Source organism: Lissotriton vulgaris, chromosome 6 (assembly GCF_964263255.1).
Source record: "Lissotriton vulgaris chromosome 6, aLisVul1.2, whole genome shotgun sequence".
Taxonomy (NCBI): Eukaryota; Metazoa; Chordata; class Amphibia; order Caudata; family Salamandridae; genus Lissotriton; species Lissotriton vulgaris.
Window position 1 is genome coordinate 881,109,792 of NC_141694.1, and position 17,952 is coordinate 881,127,743.

At 44.5% G+C, this 17,952-nt stretch overlaps 1 protein-coding gene across 1 annotated transcript in view; it reads left to right on the plus strand.

The window, feature by feature from the left end:
• Window positions 1–17,952, plus strand: part of SYNE1 (spectrin repeat containing nuclear envelope protein 1) — a 2,319,318-nt gene that overhangs the window by 1,517,623 nt on the left and 783,743 nt on the right. The window contains exons 92-93 of the mRNA XM_086926873.1: window positions 4,177–4,359; window positions 11,457–11,597. Coding sequence (XP_086782999.1) covers window positions 4,177–4,359; window positions 11,457–11,597 — 324 coding nt within the window. The remainder of the gene's footprint in view (window positions 1–4,176; window positions 4,360–11,456; window positions 11,598–17,952) is intronic.

The window sequence follows — 17,952 nt, forward strand, 5'->3', positions numbered from 1 at the left end:
ATGACTTGTACAAATCATTGACTTTCAGTGTGAAAATCAATTGATTTTAATTCAGCTGAATAAACACTATACTCCCCAGAATTCACTGATGTTGTAAATAAAAGGCTGCAGTCTATAAATGGGTGCCTTTACAACATAAAGTTCATATGGTGACTTTAAATTGGAAAGTTTATTGCTGACGTTAAACTCCTGGCAGACTCAAACTAAGGCAAGCATATGCTGTAGGAGACACAAGGGCAGGGACGTGCCGTAGCAACTGTAGCTTGCAACACTTGGTACAGATTTTCTGGATGCCTGCTTTTTTTATGCCTGTATTACTGTGCAAAGGGGAGGGAGGAAAGTTAGCAAATTCTTGTTCTTTAAAACTTCATGAGGGTTCATGTCTTTTCCAGCTGTCTCTCTCTCGTATGCTTCTCTAGACCAAATATCAGTCTTGTGTTGCTCTCGCCCGCGTGTACTGCTCCCTCTCTCATTTGCTTCTCTCCCAAACTCTCCCTGTGTCACACTCTGCATTGCTCTGTCCTTGTGCTCCTCTCTCTTGCCTTGGCTGCTGTCCCTCGTGTGCTACATTTTCCCTCCTGCCCCCAATAACCCCGTACCCCATCTTTTTATGCTTTTTACTGATGCTGCACAGTGTTAGCAAACTGCATTGGCCAAGCCAATAAGTCCAAAGGGTGAGGCGTTTTGGCTTTGCCAATGCTTGTTTGGTTTGTGTGGGGATCTGTTTGGCAGTGTCAGAGTCTGTGCATGAAAAACCGAGATATATTTTTGTTTCTTGTTTCTGTGAAGCATGCTTGGGTCCATCATGTGTATGCTCATGCACCTGTATGATAATATGAAACTTTCATATGACTCTGATTGGCTTGCCTGTGCCAGAGCGGGAATCAGTTTTTAATTTAAGAAGTATTGGTTTACCATCACACTGACTAATTCCGGCTCTGATTACGTCTCTGGGGCCGTAAGGATCTTTGCCATTGTTTTAGAGAACAAGAGAACAATTCATCATCACAATCATTAGTCTAATTTCAGTCAATAGATAGAGTGTGGTATGAGTTAAAGGGTTTTATTAATTAATATTAGAACATTGGAATGTTGGAAACTCCATTGGCTGGTATAAGCCCGTAGCTCCAACATTCCAATGCTTCTTTTTTCACAGCTCTGGCTGAGAACAAAGGCTTCAGGGAGCCTGTGGGAATTTGAGTCGCTTTGCGCTCCCTAGAGCCTTTGTTTAATTTGTTTGAGCATTCTGCCCTCTAGTGGCAGAATGTTCTAATAGCCTTATAGCCCTTCGGAGCTGGGCTATACGGCTATTAAAAACCTGATGCGTTGTTAAAGTCCCTCGCCTTCGGTTTGGGCCTTTAACGCTGTAGCCGACCTTTAATATAGTCTTATAGCCCGCCGTCGCGGGCTATACCGGCTATTAAAAGCCTACTGAATCGTTAAAGGTCCAAGCCGAAGGCGAGGGACTTTAACGAGACAGCGGGACTTTAGTAGCCGGTATAGCCCTGCTACGAAGGGCTATAAGGCTATTAGAACATTCTGCCACTAGAGGGCAGAATGTTCTAACAAATTAAACAAAGGGTTCTCGAAACTCGAGGGGATATAAATCCCCTCGAGCTTCGAGAAGCCTTTGTAGAACATTGGAATGTTGCTCTGCGGGCCTTTACCGGCCCTTAGAAGCAGGGAGCACTCCATTGTCTGCAATGGGGATCCCAACATTCCAATGTTCTAATAGCCGGTATAGCCCGCTACAGCGGGCTATACTGCTATATTAGAACATTGGAATGTTTGTAGCTCCATTGAAAACAATGGAGTGCTCCGGGCTTATAATGGCTGATATAAGCCCGGAGCTCCTACATTCCAATGTTTCTTTGTTCACAGCTCTGGCTGTGAACAAAGGCTTCAGGGCGCCAGAGGGGATTTCAATCTCCTCACACTCCCTGAAGGCTTTGTTTTATTTGTTAGACCATTCTGCACTCTAGTGGCAGAATGTTCTAATAGCTGTATAGCCCTTCATAGCAGGGCTATACTGACTATTAAAGTCCTGTTGCCTTGTTAATGTCCTATTTATGAGGCCTTGCGTCACTTTTGCGCCGCCGGTGCGTCAATTTTTGTGACGCACCAGCGGCGTACAAAATGCGCCTTGTTGCGCCATATTTAAAAAGTGACGCATCTAGGTAGATGCGTTACTTTTTAAACCCCTGCGCCACATTATACCTGCGTCAGGTATAATGTATGCAGAGGGGGCGTTCCCTCGCAAAAAGCCTCGTAATAGTGACGCAGTGAAATCTATGAGATTTCACTGCGTCACTTTCAGGATGCTGTTGCATCAAAATCCTGCGCCTGCCTCACAGCAGGCGTAAGACTGACGCAAGCTCTTTCACATGGGGCTTGCCCCATGTGAAAGGACGCATTGCTGGAGTTGCGTCACTTTTGTGACACACTCCAGCAATGCGTCACTTTTGCGCTTACAGATGCGTCAGAAATTGTAAATTGTTGTGTCTTGTAAAGCGCACTGCTACCCGGAGGCCTCGTAGCGCTATAGACCGCTGGGGAACCCGTCCTGGCTTTCCCTGTGAGATAGTCCCTCCTGGGGGTCTCCAAGGTGAAACCAGGCATCCCCGGCGTTTGTGTGGGGCCGTTGTGGAGATGAGGCAAGCTAATGCCCAGAGTTGCCGAGTGTGATCCCTGGTCGGAGTAGGCACCGATGCGAGAATTATCAGTCCGCTGATCCTGGTCCAAGACCCTGCTGCGTCGGGAATCGAACCCTGGTCCCAGGCCGTTCTCTGCACTCGGGTCTGCCGCCTCTAACCAGTGAGCCACACCTCTCCACATCGTATCTGTAAGTCCTTGCGACATGATGCGTCATACATTAAATATTAAATATGAGTGCGCGGTGAAAAGTGACGCATCGCTGTTTTCACGCAGCGATGCGTCACTTTTTATAAATGAGGCCCAAAGCTTGCACGTTACTACTGCGCATTCATTTTGTTTTTCATTAAAAACTCTCTCTTGTGTTTTGATATGTTAGGTGTATATTTTAAGGCTAGTGGCTGTGGATCAGGCAGCAGAATACTTGTTGAGAGTTCAGACCATGAGTGATGGGAGGAGTGTGTAATAGTTAGAAGGGATAGTATACAGGCTATCGACCTCACGAGTAGAATCTGTCCATGATGCCAGGTACTTCATTTTCCTTCCAATTTTCAAATAGTTTTCCCGGGTTTTTTCTCACCAGAGAGTCCGCCAACAATATTGAGAAGTCCCCTCAAAAAAATGCTGAAGGGAGCTATGGGTTGTAGGTTATTTTGGAGAGTTCTATTTTTTGGGCTTAAAAAAGGCTAAAATGTGTCTCTTTGTTCCTGAGGTGGAAAAACTGGATACAATCTAACAAGGGGTTTTCTGCTGTTTGCGCGTACAAAGGCACATTAGCGGACATTGCTATGCAAATGTTCCCCGAGTAATGGTGATGTTTCCTCGCCTTTTTACTCTACACAAATCTGTAAAATTAAATCATTTTTCTTAACACATCTTTCATAATCCCAGTCGTGTCTGTGTGCCTCAAGATTCCTATCTTCTCTCTGTGTGCCAACAGCTCTCCCCCACGCTCCTTGCAGTTGTGAACGGGCAGCGGACCCATAACATAAACAGACTGCCTTTTGTGTGAGTGACTGGTGTGTTTACGTGTGCCAGCTGTTCCGCTGTTCTCTGCGTTCACCCTCTTGCAGCGTTCTCAGCATCATCACATGACCTTATTACTGTGGCACCCGCCGTCTGGGGAAATTTCAGCGTTTTTGAGAGCTGCTTCGCAGGCTGCGTGTTTTTTTCCCCCATTTGTTGTGACAGAGAGTGGGATAAAGAGTTTCCCTCTCGTGCCATGGGATTAAATGGTTAAATATCCCGGAGACAGGCGGCTGGCCGTTCTGTCAGGGTGCTGTGTGCAAGCTCTTTCCGGTTTCCGTGCAGCGGCTCGGCCGAGCCCCGAGCTGAATGCTGGCCGGCCTTTTGTCTGTCACGGCCCAAACATCCTGCTTTTCAGCGGCTGCTGATGTAGGCTGAGAGCCGCCATCTCATTGGCTGCTCTCTGAGAAAGGGCATCCGCACGGGCTGCCTGGGTGGAGGATGACTTGCTTCTGTATTTCTGAACCTTTCCACATCTGACTAAAAATGTTTTCCCAGGATTTGGCCCAGAAGATCAAGGGTTACCAGGAGCAGATCGCCTCTCTGAACTCCAAGTGCAAGACCCTGACCATGAAGGCTAAACACGCCACCATGCTACTGACCGTCACGGAAGTGGAGGGCATGGAGGAGTTGGACCCGGAGCTGCTGCCTGCCCCCTCGGCACACCCCTCCGTTGTTATGGTAAGGGCTATTTCCTGCTCAGTTACTTTGGGCTGCCTTTCTTTTCGTATCCCGAAGCCACTCGGTGCTACTGACAAGTGTGCTTGGCTTAGGGGGGAGGACATCACATCACTAATGCCTGTGGGTGGGTGGTTCTTTATTTCTTCATTAATCTTAGTGGCAGGCGTTTGCTTCTGGGTGGAATAGTCATCACTCTCCCATGAACGCCCCCCCCCCCTCCCGTAACCTTGCGTGACATCTCTTTTGCCTTGTATTCTACAAATACTTTCAAGTGATGCTCTGCAAACACTATACGACCGCTCTCAAGTATGAGTGTGTGCTTAAGCTTTGAAAATATACCTTTCTCCCACTTCTGCTGTCTTTAGAATCCAGCCTCCTCGCTGCGCTCAGCATTTGAAAGGGCAAGCACAATTTTCCCATCGCCAGTAACTTGTGGGGCTTATTTACAGACCCCTTACGCCCCCGGTGCGTCACTTTTAATAGTGGAAAAAGTGACCGACCGGCGGCCAAAGGGGCTTGTATATAAGCCTCTCTGTTTTTTGTTGCATCATGTTGACACTGCGTATAAATCCCCCCATTTTTGAAACTCCCAGTTGTTGCATGATGTGCTAAAAAACAGGGGGGGGGGGCATATTTATAGAGAATTGGCGTAGTTCAGCGCCGCAAGTCATTTCGCTGGGCTGCCCTACGCCAACAGAAATGCACCAGATTGACAGGGTATGGTGCATTCCTGTCCTTTCAGCCAGTTGCGGTGCAAAAATTGTAGTCCTGTGCCAACGCAGGCACCCATGCACCATGGTGCAAGAGTGTTTGTGTTGTCTGCATGATTGTTTCTGTGCAGGAAGGGGCACCTTTCTGCTCAAAAACCAACAGAAGAGTCATTTTCCTCGTTCTATGGACCTGGCGGAGGGAGGAGAGGCGGTCAGTGCTTGTGTACCGCCCGCGCTGAACGATGGTGCACCCTCTGCAAAGCACGCTCATTAGGAAAGCTTTACTTAAACTTTTAATCGTTTTTTAATTCAGCCCCCATATCCCCCCTACCTGCAAACTTTGCACATTGTTTGGGACTTTGCCCTTAGCCCTGGTCCACAGTGGCAGGAGCTGCTTGTTGTGGAGGGCGGGGACAAAATCTCCCTACTCTCAGCTGACTTGGATTAGGGCGGGAAGGGGCGGAGTTCACTTCCCTGCTCCTCCTCATAACCCACGGGCCAGCGGACGCGCAGTGGAGCGAGGAGTGGCGGTCAGGGCTTGTGTACCGCCCGCGCTGAACACTGCGTGCACCCTCTGCAAAGCGCGCTCATTAGGAAAGCTTTACTTAAATTTTTTTTTTTTTTTAATTCAGCCCCATATCCCACCTTCCTGCGAACTTTGCACATTGTTTGGGACTTTGCCCTTAGCCCCGGTCCACCGCGGCAGGAGCCGTTTGTTGTGGAGGGCTGGGACAAAATCCCCCTACTCTCAGCTGACTTGGATTAGGGCGGGAAGGGGTGGAATTCACTTCCCTGCTCCTCCTCATAACCCATGGGCCAGGGGGCGCGCCTCTGGCACGCCAAAGACGCACCAAAGGGAAGCCCGTCTGTGCACGTCCGCGTCCAGCGCCAGTCATGCTGCCCGTTTGCAGCCAGTCCCTAGACTCACACTGACAAGGGATAAAATCTTGGTTCATAGATACAAATGCTGTCCCAACCCCATATGCGTAAACCCTTGCACATTAACTCAAAACACGGTTGGGTTGCTCTCCCAGTCTAAAAACTGTATTTTCCATCTCAATGAGGACCTAGGCAATAGGTTCAAGTCCTTGGATAAGAGTAGCAAGGCTAACACATGCATCAGAGCCTACCTGATAAACTGCAGGTCTCTCCCCAGGCAAGCCGATGATACCTGGTTACTATTAGTAACCAATACCTGGGATATTGTGTTTTTACCAGAAACATGGCTAAGCGAAAGCCCCACACCAGATGTCTATCTAGCCATTCCGGAAGATTATAAAATAATCACAGAAAATAGAGCGGGAAACAGGCTTGGTGGTGGACTAACCATTATCATTAAAAAGGACTGGGAAATATTACACAAAAGGGTTGACACCACTGATCTTATAGAATCAATGTCCTTTAATGTTACTATCAACCCCACGTTAATCATTTCAGGAATGTTGATCTACAAACCACCTGACGCCAAATCCATCGAGTTATGGAATATCTGTGATTTGATTGCCCACCATTCTTTGAAATACACTAACTACTTGGTCCTAGGAGATTTCAACGTCCATATAGACGATCCCCAATGTCCGCTAGCATTCCAACTAATTGATACCCTTAAAGGTCTAAATCTTAAGCAACTGATCTCTACACCTACACACATAGCAGGTCATATATTAGACCTCATTTTTACTAATATCTCCACCTTAACGGCAGAGAATCCCATCCCTCTTACATGGTCAGATCATTACCTAATACCATTCAACCTAACCTTCACCACTAATACTGGCCACACGGAGAACAACCTCGAAGCCCGAAGAAACTGACGGAAAGTCACCCCATAAAATATGAGTCCCGCACTACATAATACGCCGCTACTACTTACAGGTGAACCTAATAGAGATACGGAGACCTTCAATTATTGGGTTACCTTCCTTCTAGATTCACTCGCCCCCATCAAAGTCATGAAAGTCGCCGGGCATAAACCCTCCGCACCTTGGTTCACGCAATAATTACAAAAAGATGCTGCAAAAAACTTCACCGGACATGGCGCAAAACCTATAGTATTGAAATGAAAAACATCTATTGGAAAGCAGTGAACCAATTTCGTAAAATAAAACAGAACGCCATAAAAAATCACATAGCCAACCAAATTAAACTATCAGATAGCTCTACTAAAGAAGTTTTTAAAATTGTTCAAACCTTCATAAAACCAGCGACAATGAAAAGTAACTACATTCTGTCTTATACTCTCTGTGAAAATCTTTCGATTTTTTTTTCAGGAAAAAATAGAAGATATCTTTACCTCGTTCACTGAGACTGAAAGCCCTAAAATACCTTTACCCTCATCTACAGTAACTTGGTCAGACTTCTGCCCTATTAGCCTTGAAACCTCCCTTAATACATTGCAAAAAATCAAATCTGGCTCTCCCTTGGGTCCTTTTCTGGCAAGGTTTTTCAAACTATTGGCCCATTTGATCAACCCCAGCTAAAACCCCAGCTAAATATGGTATGGCACGCATCCTGAAAAACGGGTATTTACCCATCTGTTTGGAAAACGGCACTCATCCAACCCATCCTTAAAAATAGAATGCTGACCCCACTATATTAATTTTATTTAGACCACTCTCTTTATTGCCAGCACCGGCAAAGGTTCTGGAGAAAGAGGTACAGAAGCAGCTATCTAGCTTTTTAGAATCCAACAAGCTGTTACATGACACGCAGTCTGGATTCAGAGCTGGCTACAGCACCGAGACAGCACTTCTAGAAGTAGCTGAAACTATCCGAGAAACCTTGGACAAAGGTTGCTGTGCGATGCTGGTGATGCTCGACCTATCAGCGGCGTTCGATACGGTGTCCCACAAGATCCTCCTTAATAGACTCAGACTTCTAGGAATCACTGGAACTGTACTGGCCTGGTTTAACTCCTTTCTTGAGGGACGTAACCAAAAAAATAAGACTTCCACTGCACGTTTCATTGTCTCCTCCTCTGATTTGTGGAGTCCCACAGGGCTCGGCCCTTAGCCCCACTCTTTTTAATATTTACCTTGCACCCCTAACCCCACTCACTGAGCAACATGAAGTCAGTGTCATCTCCTATGCTGATGACACACAGCTGATGTTTTCTTTTAAAGATCATTCAGATGCAGCTTTTACTAAATGCAAACACTGTCTGACAGATATCTCTACCTGGATGACTTCAAACTGCCTGCGGCTTAATGCAGATAAAACAATAAAACAGAAGTATTGTTGTTTAATCAATCTTCACCCCCTCGACCTGAACTCTGGTGGCCCCCAATGCTCAAGCCCCCACCCCGAGCCCGGTTGTGTCGGCAAGGAACTTGGGATTTAAATTTGACAACATGCTATCGTGCAAAACCCAGATAGGCTATGTCTCCTCTACATGTTTCTGGAAACTAAAAGCATTAAGAACATTTCTCCATCTCTTACCTATGGAGTGCAGGAATACTATTGTTCGTGCCCTGGTGACATCACAACTAGACTATGCTAATAGTCTCTATCTGGGCCTACCAGCCTATCTGATTAAACAGCTGCAGACAATACAGAATGCAGCTGCAAGGCTCATAAGAAGCGTCCCTTTAAGACATCATATCTCACCTCACCTAAGGAGCCTACATTGGCTACCTGTCGAAAATGGACAGAATTCAAGGCACTTACCCTGGCGTTCAGAGCAATAAATGGAAAAGGCCCCCACTACTTTCAAAAGAGAATCTATAAATCACACCATACCAGAAATTAAAGGTCTAATCACCTTGAACTTCTCGTCACTCCATGCTTTGCCAAAGCCAGAATGGGCGGATGCTCATTCTCTGTTAAAACATCGGTTCTCTGGAATGCCCTCCCCATACAAATCAGAAAGGCCCCCTCGGAACCCATTTTCCGTAAGTTACTAAAGACATGGCTCTGTAGTCTACGGTAAATCCACGGGAGCTCCATGGTACCGACCTCTTTCTCTTCCCATCTCCGTTTAGTGCCGGGACACTCCCTTTGGGGGTAGCCGTGCGCTCTATAAGCTACATGTTATTATTATTATTATTATTATTATTAGGTACAAGATTTGCCAAATGGCAGCGTCTTAGGCCTTCCTGCTGCGCTGACCCATGGCAAAAGAAAAGGGCAGTAATGCACCATATCTATCAGATACAGGGCATTTCTGTCCTTTTCCCCTGCGCTGGCGCACAGTGGGTTGCCATGTGCCAACGCCGGCACCGTTGCATTATGGTGCAAGGGTACCTGCGTTGAAGGAATGATTGTTTTTGTGCAGGAAGGGAAATCTTCCTGCACAACAACAAATTCAAGAGGCTTTTTCCTCTTTCTAAGTGTACTGCAGAAAGCAGCACACATAGAAAAAGGAAAAACGAGGCGCAATAAATGTCTTTCTCCTTGTTGCACCACTCTTATGTCTCCCCTGGAGAGTCATTATGTTTTTGGCGCTGCCCCAGAGTTACGATTCTTAGTAAATCTGAGGTCATGTCAAAAAGCCATTAGTGTTGCTGGGAACGCCCATAGCAACACCCAATGCACGCCCCGTTTAACGCAGAAAACTGTGTTAAACTAAACAATATTTACAAGGCTGCATTAAGCCAAAAAGTGACACTCTGGTGGCGCATGCCTAATTGTAAAAAGGCCCAATGCAGCACACATGGATTCTGCAACACACATGGAAAGGCAAAACTAGGAGAAATGTAAAAATGTCTCCTCGTACTCCAGGTCTGGGGAGGCTTACGTTTTTGCTGCCGCCCCAGATTCATGCTATGTTGTAAATCTGGGGCAGTGTCAAAATCCATGAGTGCTGCGTGGGAACACACACAACACACATGAAATGCCTCCCAGCCATAATGTGAGGCAACGCAGTGATGTCTGCTGTGTGGCCTTACACCACATCTACAGGGCCATGAAAAGCCACACAGGGTGGCTGTGCGTGGCCTTGTAGATATATGCCTGCGCTGTATGCCTACGGAGCGTCAAAAAAAGTACCTTGTAAGTATGCCCCAGGACGCGGCAGGAGGACATTGTATGGTGTACACCGTTTTTTAGTAAACATGAAACATGAAGGAAAATGTAACTTTGAGACCTCTGTATATAGCAGTGGTCCTCTGCTGGTGGGAGTTGAAATCTCGTAAATTATGGTCTGCTAAATGAAACCAACACAGTCAGAGTCGCACGACCACAGCAGGTGACCTTTCACCTAGTGGGAAAAAGCCATAGGGAAACAATGCACTTCCAAAGCTTGTCTGATAAAGACGTGGGTTCATATGAGTGTGCTTTTTTGACCTACGAAGGACTCCTGCTTCATTCTGCTGGCATTTTAACCTCTCGATGATTGCATTTCTTTATGTCCCGTTACAAACGGTTTCTACTTGATCAAGTTCTTATTTAAACGTACATTTGGACATTTATTGATTTACTACGAACATCTCAGTCGATTCCAGTTGAATCTTGGCATTGCTGGTCAACTTTGTTATTTTATTTTATTTCATTTGTTTGTTTCATTCAATCAGTACACTTGTCCTTGTTTTTTCCACCGAGCATATGCAGTACAATGTCCAAAACCCCGCATGTCACAGCTGGGTCCAGTAGGGGCTGTTTGTGGCTGGCCAACTGGAATGTGTATTGGGTATCTCGTGGGGTCCCAGGAACACCAATTCCATGCCCGCTTATCATTATTTGAAGCCAGCAATGAGCATTGAGCTCTCAAAAAAAAATAAGACGGCTTGGTACTGCACAAAGTGGTGGTATATACGCCTCTTCACGCTTCACCCCTCACAGGCTTGCACTCAATCTGTTTGCATTGTGTTCTTTTGTTAAAATGTGACTGTTGGAAATGCTTAGAATTACCGTGCAGCAACAAGGACAACTATTTTATAACTCTTGTCTTACATACTACTCGAGGACAAATTTCAGGTTATTTAATTTCAGACTAAAACCAGGCACGAGATCGTTAACGTGAGACCTCACTGTCTTGTCTTCTGCTTGTGTTTTGTTTGCCTGAAGAGTTGCTGTCTGACTGCAGCTAGGATCGGCAGACATCTGCGTCTACACGAGATTCGAAGACAAGCAGAATAGTTCTTTCAAGAGGAACACGGAAGTCAAGTACTTCTACCTTTAATGAACTAACAAAACGATGTTTTACTGAGGTGCGGTATTGCTTATGCTTCCAAAGAGCAAAATACCCTTCTTCATACATTTTACTGACAGTGAAGAAGTTTGCAAAACCCGCCACGTCCATGCAGGGCCACCATCCAGTATTTCTAAGTATACCTCCAACAGAATGTGTAATTATATATGTTTGCTGTGTTCGCCTAGTCAAATTTGTCACTTAAGTGTTTTGCTTATTCTTCTTCCTGTGCCTCGGGGTGTCGTCGTTTCCTGTGGCAGATGACTGCGGGTCGCTGTCACACGCTTCTGTCACCTGTCACTGAGGAGTCTGGGGAGGAGGGGACGAACAGTGAGATCTCCTCTCCACCTGCCTGTCGCTCTCCTTCACCTGTGGCTAATACAGACGCTTCTGTCAACCAGGTACCTCTCACTTGGCTCTCATTTCGCAAAAGAGTCTGGATATTTGCAGAGCCCAATTCTCCTTTGTGTGCATTCCCTGTTATCTCACCCACGCGTGATTTGTCCTAGTAAATGACATACTTGCTATTTGTGTTTTCTCCATCATATATTGCTACAAAGGAGGAATTGTATTAGTTTTTCATTTACCTTGAAGCGGTCTAATCTCCCTGCAAATTAATAGTATTTACTCAATAAGGCCTCCAATACCTCAGTGACTGACAGTCTGCAAAAAGCGATTTCTTAATAATCATATTCGCATTGAATGCACTCATCGGGTATTTGGGCACTGCCTCCAGACATTATGTTCTGTGCTATTTTTGTTGTAGCAAGTGCATAGTTTTGTGTTTCTGTGCATATTTCTGTGTTAGATAGTTACCCCATCGACTCTGCAACCCCCAGATGACTGAATGGCCCATTTCTTGTTTGTGTACCTTGATTTGTTTCAAAGAAAACATTGTAGCTTTTTTTTCTAATTGATCGGGTGCTACACCTCTTTGGCCAGTTTAACCTGACTAATTGTGTAGCAGACATATTTCCTATTATGGGACTAATGATGCCCAAATTATTTTAAACTTCCTTGATTTCTGTCACATCTGAAATCTTTATCATAGCTCAAATTTGCTGCGGGCACACAGATTCAGTGCAAATGCCTTATTACGTGATTAGGCAAAGGAGATAAACAAAGGGTATTATACCAGAATATCAAGTACTAAACGTTGCGTTCCAAAAAGAATGTAGCCAAAACAAAATATGGACGACCTCAATATCGATGAGGTAAGTATACATGAGGTAGGTAACCACAGGTTTACTATACTCAACTCCACATGTGTCTACCTGAACAATACTTACATCTCTATGGTACGTAGATGTGGAGTTAGGAATGGTAAATCTCTCTCTTTCTCTCCCCCTCCCTCTCTCTCGATACATACATACATACATACATATATATATATATATATATATATATATATATATATATATATATTCACAGAAAAAACCATAGGTTATAGTGGATATATAGTTAGGAATTTGCATTTACAAAACCTTGAAAATTCAATGAAAAAACCATAGGTTATAGGCCATATATAGTTAGGAATTAGCATTTACAAAACCTTATTTTACTCGCATAAAACCATTGAAATTCCATATATAGTTAGCTAACTATAAGCGCTAACTATATATCGCGCACCCGCAATCCACTGCTGATGATGTCACATATTACATCATTCATGACATGGTCAGTGACATCACTGATGACATCACTGATCACAACATCCAGTGATTGTATGTGTCTGTAAAGTTTAAATATGTTTCACATATTGAAGAATGAGTGGATGTATAAGTGTCTGGATGAAGAATTTAGTAGGTGCATGACTGACTGTATGAGTGAGTGATTAAATGTGTCTCACTGAGTACATGGGTTAGTGACTAAACTGTCTTAATTCGTGCATCAGTATGTTTGTTGTTGTGTAAGCTGCTGCATGTGTTGATCAGTAGCTATAAGAGTGGCCATATGGGTTATTGATTGGTTGCCCAAATATTTGAATGGGAGGCTGAGTGTGTGTGTGGGTGGCTGGGAGGTGCGTGACTCTGTGCATAGATGTGTAAGCAGTTGATTCACTAGGAGTATGAGTTCAAGAGTGCATGTGGAAACAGCTATATGGGCGGTTGACTGTGCATGGGTGTGTTGGTGAGTGAATGGATTTCTCATTGCTACATGTGCAAGTAAGTACGTATGTAAAACACAATACATGTGAGAGTTGAGATATATAAATAACTGAACATAAGAGCCAGTGAATGTGTGAGTGGCTGTATCGATCACTGTGAGCTTGTATCAGGGATTATATAAGAGAGTAAATATGTGTTATTATATGTTTGAATAAGTAAGATGTGTATAACTGTATAGTTGAGGAAATGGAGGTGTGATTGATTCTTTGCATGACTGACTAGGTGTGTGAGTAACTCCATGGATGAGTGACAGTCTGTGAGTGTCTGTTTATACTGAGTGTATGTAAGGTTATATTAGAGTCTGAAGAGGTTCATTGTATTATCACATGAGTGATGTGATCAGTGATGACAAATGAGATGTCATCAGTGATGTCATTTGAGTTGTCATCAGTGATGTCATTTGAGATGTCATCATTGATATCATTTGAGTTGTCATCAGTGATGTCATTTGAGATGTCATCAGTGATGTCATCAGTGATGTCACTGACCATGTCATGAATGATGTAATATGTGACATCATCAGCAGTGGATTGCGGGTGCGCGATATATAGTTAGCGCTTATAGTTAGCTAACTATATATGGAATTTCAATGGTTTTATGCGAGTAAAATAAGGTTTTGTAAATGCTAATTCCTAACTATATATGGCCTATAACCTATGGTTTTTTCATTGAATTTTCAAGGTTTTGTAAATGCAAATTCCTAACTATATATCCACTATAACCTATGTTTTTTTCTGTGAATTTCATTGGTTTTTTAATAGCAAATATGAAAAGCTTTAAAATGTCAAGTACGTGATAGATAAAAACATTTTCGTATTTATGCACGCTGATGTGCTTTGAACGCTGCCCCCCCCTCCCCTCCGTTGTAATCCGTCGTACCTCCTTGTCTCTCCATTTGATTGATTGTTGTCCAAGCATTTACTGTTTTAGAATTGGTTCTCTTTGGATCATTCTCTATTTACAAACAAGCACAAAGTCGCAATACTCTGTTTAGTCTTTGCAGATAGTGAAAAATCGTGTAAAAAAAATAAAAGTAATCGAGCAAAATCAGTAGGCCACTAATTGGATCTCTTTTTGACCTCGCTAAAATAGAAATATTAGGAACAACCCTTCTTGAGAAATACGAAAATAGTGAGATGAACTGAGCTCCACACCATGAGGGCTGCAAGACAGCTCGGCTCCATCACCCATCCCGCACAAAATAATGACAAACCCTATGCAAATATTAAAAATATAGACAACACACCAGCAAAGAAACAGGGTAAAACATTTTATTAAAAAACTATTTACATAACGTTGGTTTATAAGATGATGTCAGTAGTGGACCGATGTGTGAATAGATCGAAAACAGCACAAGGCTCCAAGATCCGGATAGCAAGCTCCTGGATGTTGGGTGCCATAGTTTAGAGTTCTGAATTTCAGCCTTTTTCAATGCCTGTGCTTTGTTGAATCAAAATGGCGGCTTGACACAAAGCTGACTCAAGCGTTGCTACTGATGCTATGCAGACCAAAACTGGTTTTCAGTTTGTACATTTTTCTAGATTTTTCAATCCAAGTTTGGTTGACTTTGTAGAACGATGGCTTCAGATTTTCAACATACGGTGTGGTGGCGCTGACTGGGAGGGGGCGCTTCGCTCCTGCCCCCTCCCCAAGTAAGATTTTCATACGTGAAAGTACGTTAATGGTTTTGGTCCCTGAGATGCTTCGATGTCACTACCATTCTCAAATAGCATAAGTTCTGGATGTTGGGTGCCATAGTTAAGAGTTCTGAGCAGCGCTTGTAACACTGTCTGAAGCTTATTTCCACCTACTGCAGCTTCACTATTCTCAAAGTAAGTGAGTGTCGTTTGTGGACCTGACTGCATTAGAAAACAATGTGATATGTTACCTTCCTAAACAGCTTGACGGAGGCCCCTGAGGGACGCTGTGATGGCCATGGACTCGGAGAAGACGCTTGGCTCCGACACCCTCCCCAAGTCTTATAGCACTGGTGTAGCCTGAGATCGCCCCCGACATAGGCGGCCGGCTCCCGGCGGTACTTTTTGCCTTTTGATGACTCTTCAATTCTGGACCTTGTCCCACAATCCGTTTGACCTGAAGACAAGCTGTAGTGGGGCGCCCCTTTATCGTTTTAGTTGCCATTCCGCCCGCTTTTGCTACACTGTGCCTCTTCCGCCATTCAGCTGTTTTCCGCCCGCTCTTGCGACTACAGCGTCTCGCTCACCATGTAGTTGAGATGCGCCCGCTCTTGCGGTGCAGCGATAGGCGGCTGCCACAGGACTCTCAAAATGGCGGCCGGCTCTTCGGTTTTGGGCCTGGTCCACTAAAATGGCCCTGGGACACCTTGGAACTCGGACGCTTGTCTGCTAGGGCTTGGGTCCCATTCTCGAAAAGCGTCCCCTCAGCCGTGAAGATTCTACAAAAGTCTTGGGGGCCTCCGACTCCCGCAGGCTTCTGGTGGGGAGCGGCTGCCATGATTGCTCGTGGAATGGCCACGACGGAGCTACGAGATGGTAGTGGTCTCATGCTGACGCCAGCTTTAGTGTGAAACATCCAGAAACACTGTAGACTACCAATTCGATCAGTTCCGGTAGCGCCCCAACATGACCCGGAAGAGAAGAACTTGCCCTCCCCTCTTTGACTGATGGTTCTTGTTGCCTGTCCCCTCTGTTGTCATTTAACAGAACTTTTTGGACTGCTGAAAGGGGTTGTGTTCTGAACGCTGGTTGGTGGAGACATTTAGACTATATTCTTGACCTACGTTGTCGCGTAATGCGTTTTATGACACGCCGCGTTAGCGCACCCGGAAGTGATCCGAGGCGCGGCGCGCAGCGCGTAACGTAAGCATAACAGGTCATGTGACTTGTTAATAAAACTTTTCATTGGTTCATTTTACTTTTTTTAATTTAATGATGAAAAGCTTGGTCTTATGACCTAAAAATTACGCTTTTTATTATTTTCGAACAATATTTTTTTTTCAAACATATGTTATAATATTCCAGGCTAATGTACTTTCCCGGAAAATTTACAACTGTCTTGCAAGTAAAATATATTCCTTTTTCGAGAAAAAGGGCGTTTCTTCCTTCCATGACGGAGCCGTTGAGTAAAAGAGATTCGGCCTGCTGTCTTAGTCGCCGATACGCCTGATTATCAGATTCTTATCGATCACTTTATGTTGCAGACATGAAAAACACAACTGCCCTTGACCATTTATCTTTACTGCGTTCCTACATATTATACCTTTTATCCGTCATGTAATTGGACTGCTTTATTTCACTTGCCTTTTACTGATTCCAAAACAGTCACTAAAAGTAAAAACTTTACAAATGAAAATACTACTACCGTGTTTTGTTTTAAAAACCTTTATTGTGAAAATGTCAGTATACAAATACGGGCCTATAACCACGTGGGCCGGCCACGGAGCAAACTCAAATCGTATATGATGAGGAGACATTTACACTGTAGAAGAACGTAACGAGCGGGCCATTAGGTGACAAGAACAAAGGTGTCTAACAGTTGCGGAATCGGTGGACGTACATTTTGTAATTAAAATACGACAGGGCCACTTACAATAACATTTTCTAGATATACATTTGCGGGCAAAGAGTTACGAGTCCCATTTATACCGGCGCCATTTTGGGCGAGGCCGGGCAGGTCCAAGATATAGTCAAAATGTCTCCACCAACCATCGGCCAGACCAGAACCCCTTTCGGCCCTTTATGTTACAAGATGGTGTCTTCTATTCAGAAAATATTGGTGGCAGCATTTTGAAAGGAAACAGAAACAGCCGTTCTCCTAGTGAGTTTCACATTGTTACATTTAGGAAGAATGTTGAAGAGTAGTATGTGGAAAATCTGAAGCCATTTTTCTACAAACTCTCAATCAGACTTAGATGGAAAAAAAACCTGAAGAATGTACAAACTGAAAACCAATTTTTGTCTGTATAGCACCAACAGTAACGCTTGAGTCAGCTTTGTGTCAAGCCGCCATTTTCATTCAATCAATAGCGTCCCCCTGCACACATTCAGGGACCTGGTCGTGTCTTTAGATGAAACGCATTGTAGGAAAAGAAGCAGAAAGGAAAAGGAAAAAATTTCCGCCGGACCTAGTGAAGCTGCAGCAGGTGCAAATAAGCTTCAGACAGTCTTACAAGCACTGCTCAGAACTCTCAACTGAGGCACTCAACATCCAGGACTTGCCATTCGGATCTTAGCGCCTTGTATTTTTGTTTTGTTCTTGATGGAGGGGAAACAACAAAAAACAGGCATTGAAAACGGCTCAACTGGAGCAAAAAAAAAATTACTTCTTGGGTGCATTAGGGCATTTATGATTTTCGAATGCCGTATTCATCAGGTTGATGCTCATGTTGCCATAGGACAGCATAGCACCACAGTGTATACAAGTTAACTTCATATGTTCAGATGAGGCAGGTGGCATATTTAGCATTCACCTTCTTTGATCCAGGAGGGATGGAGAAAAACTGCCAGATGAAACTTGAAACTTGGCCATCCAGATCTCGGCGCGTTCGACTCACTGTACCGCAACAGTGACCGCAATTCAGCTGGACACGCCGTCTTTCGGCGCAGCA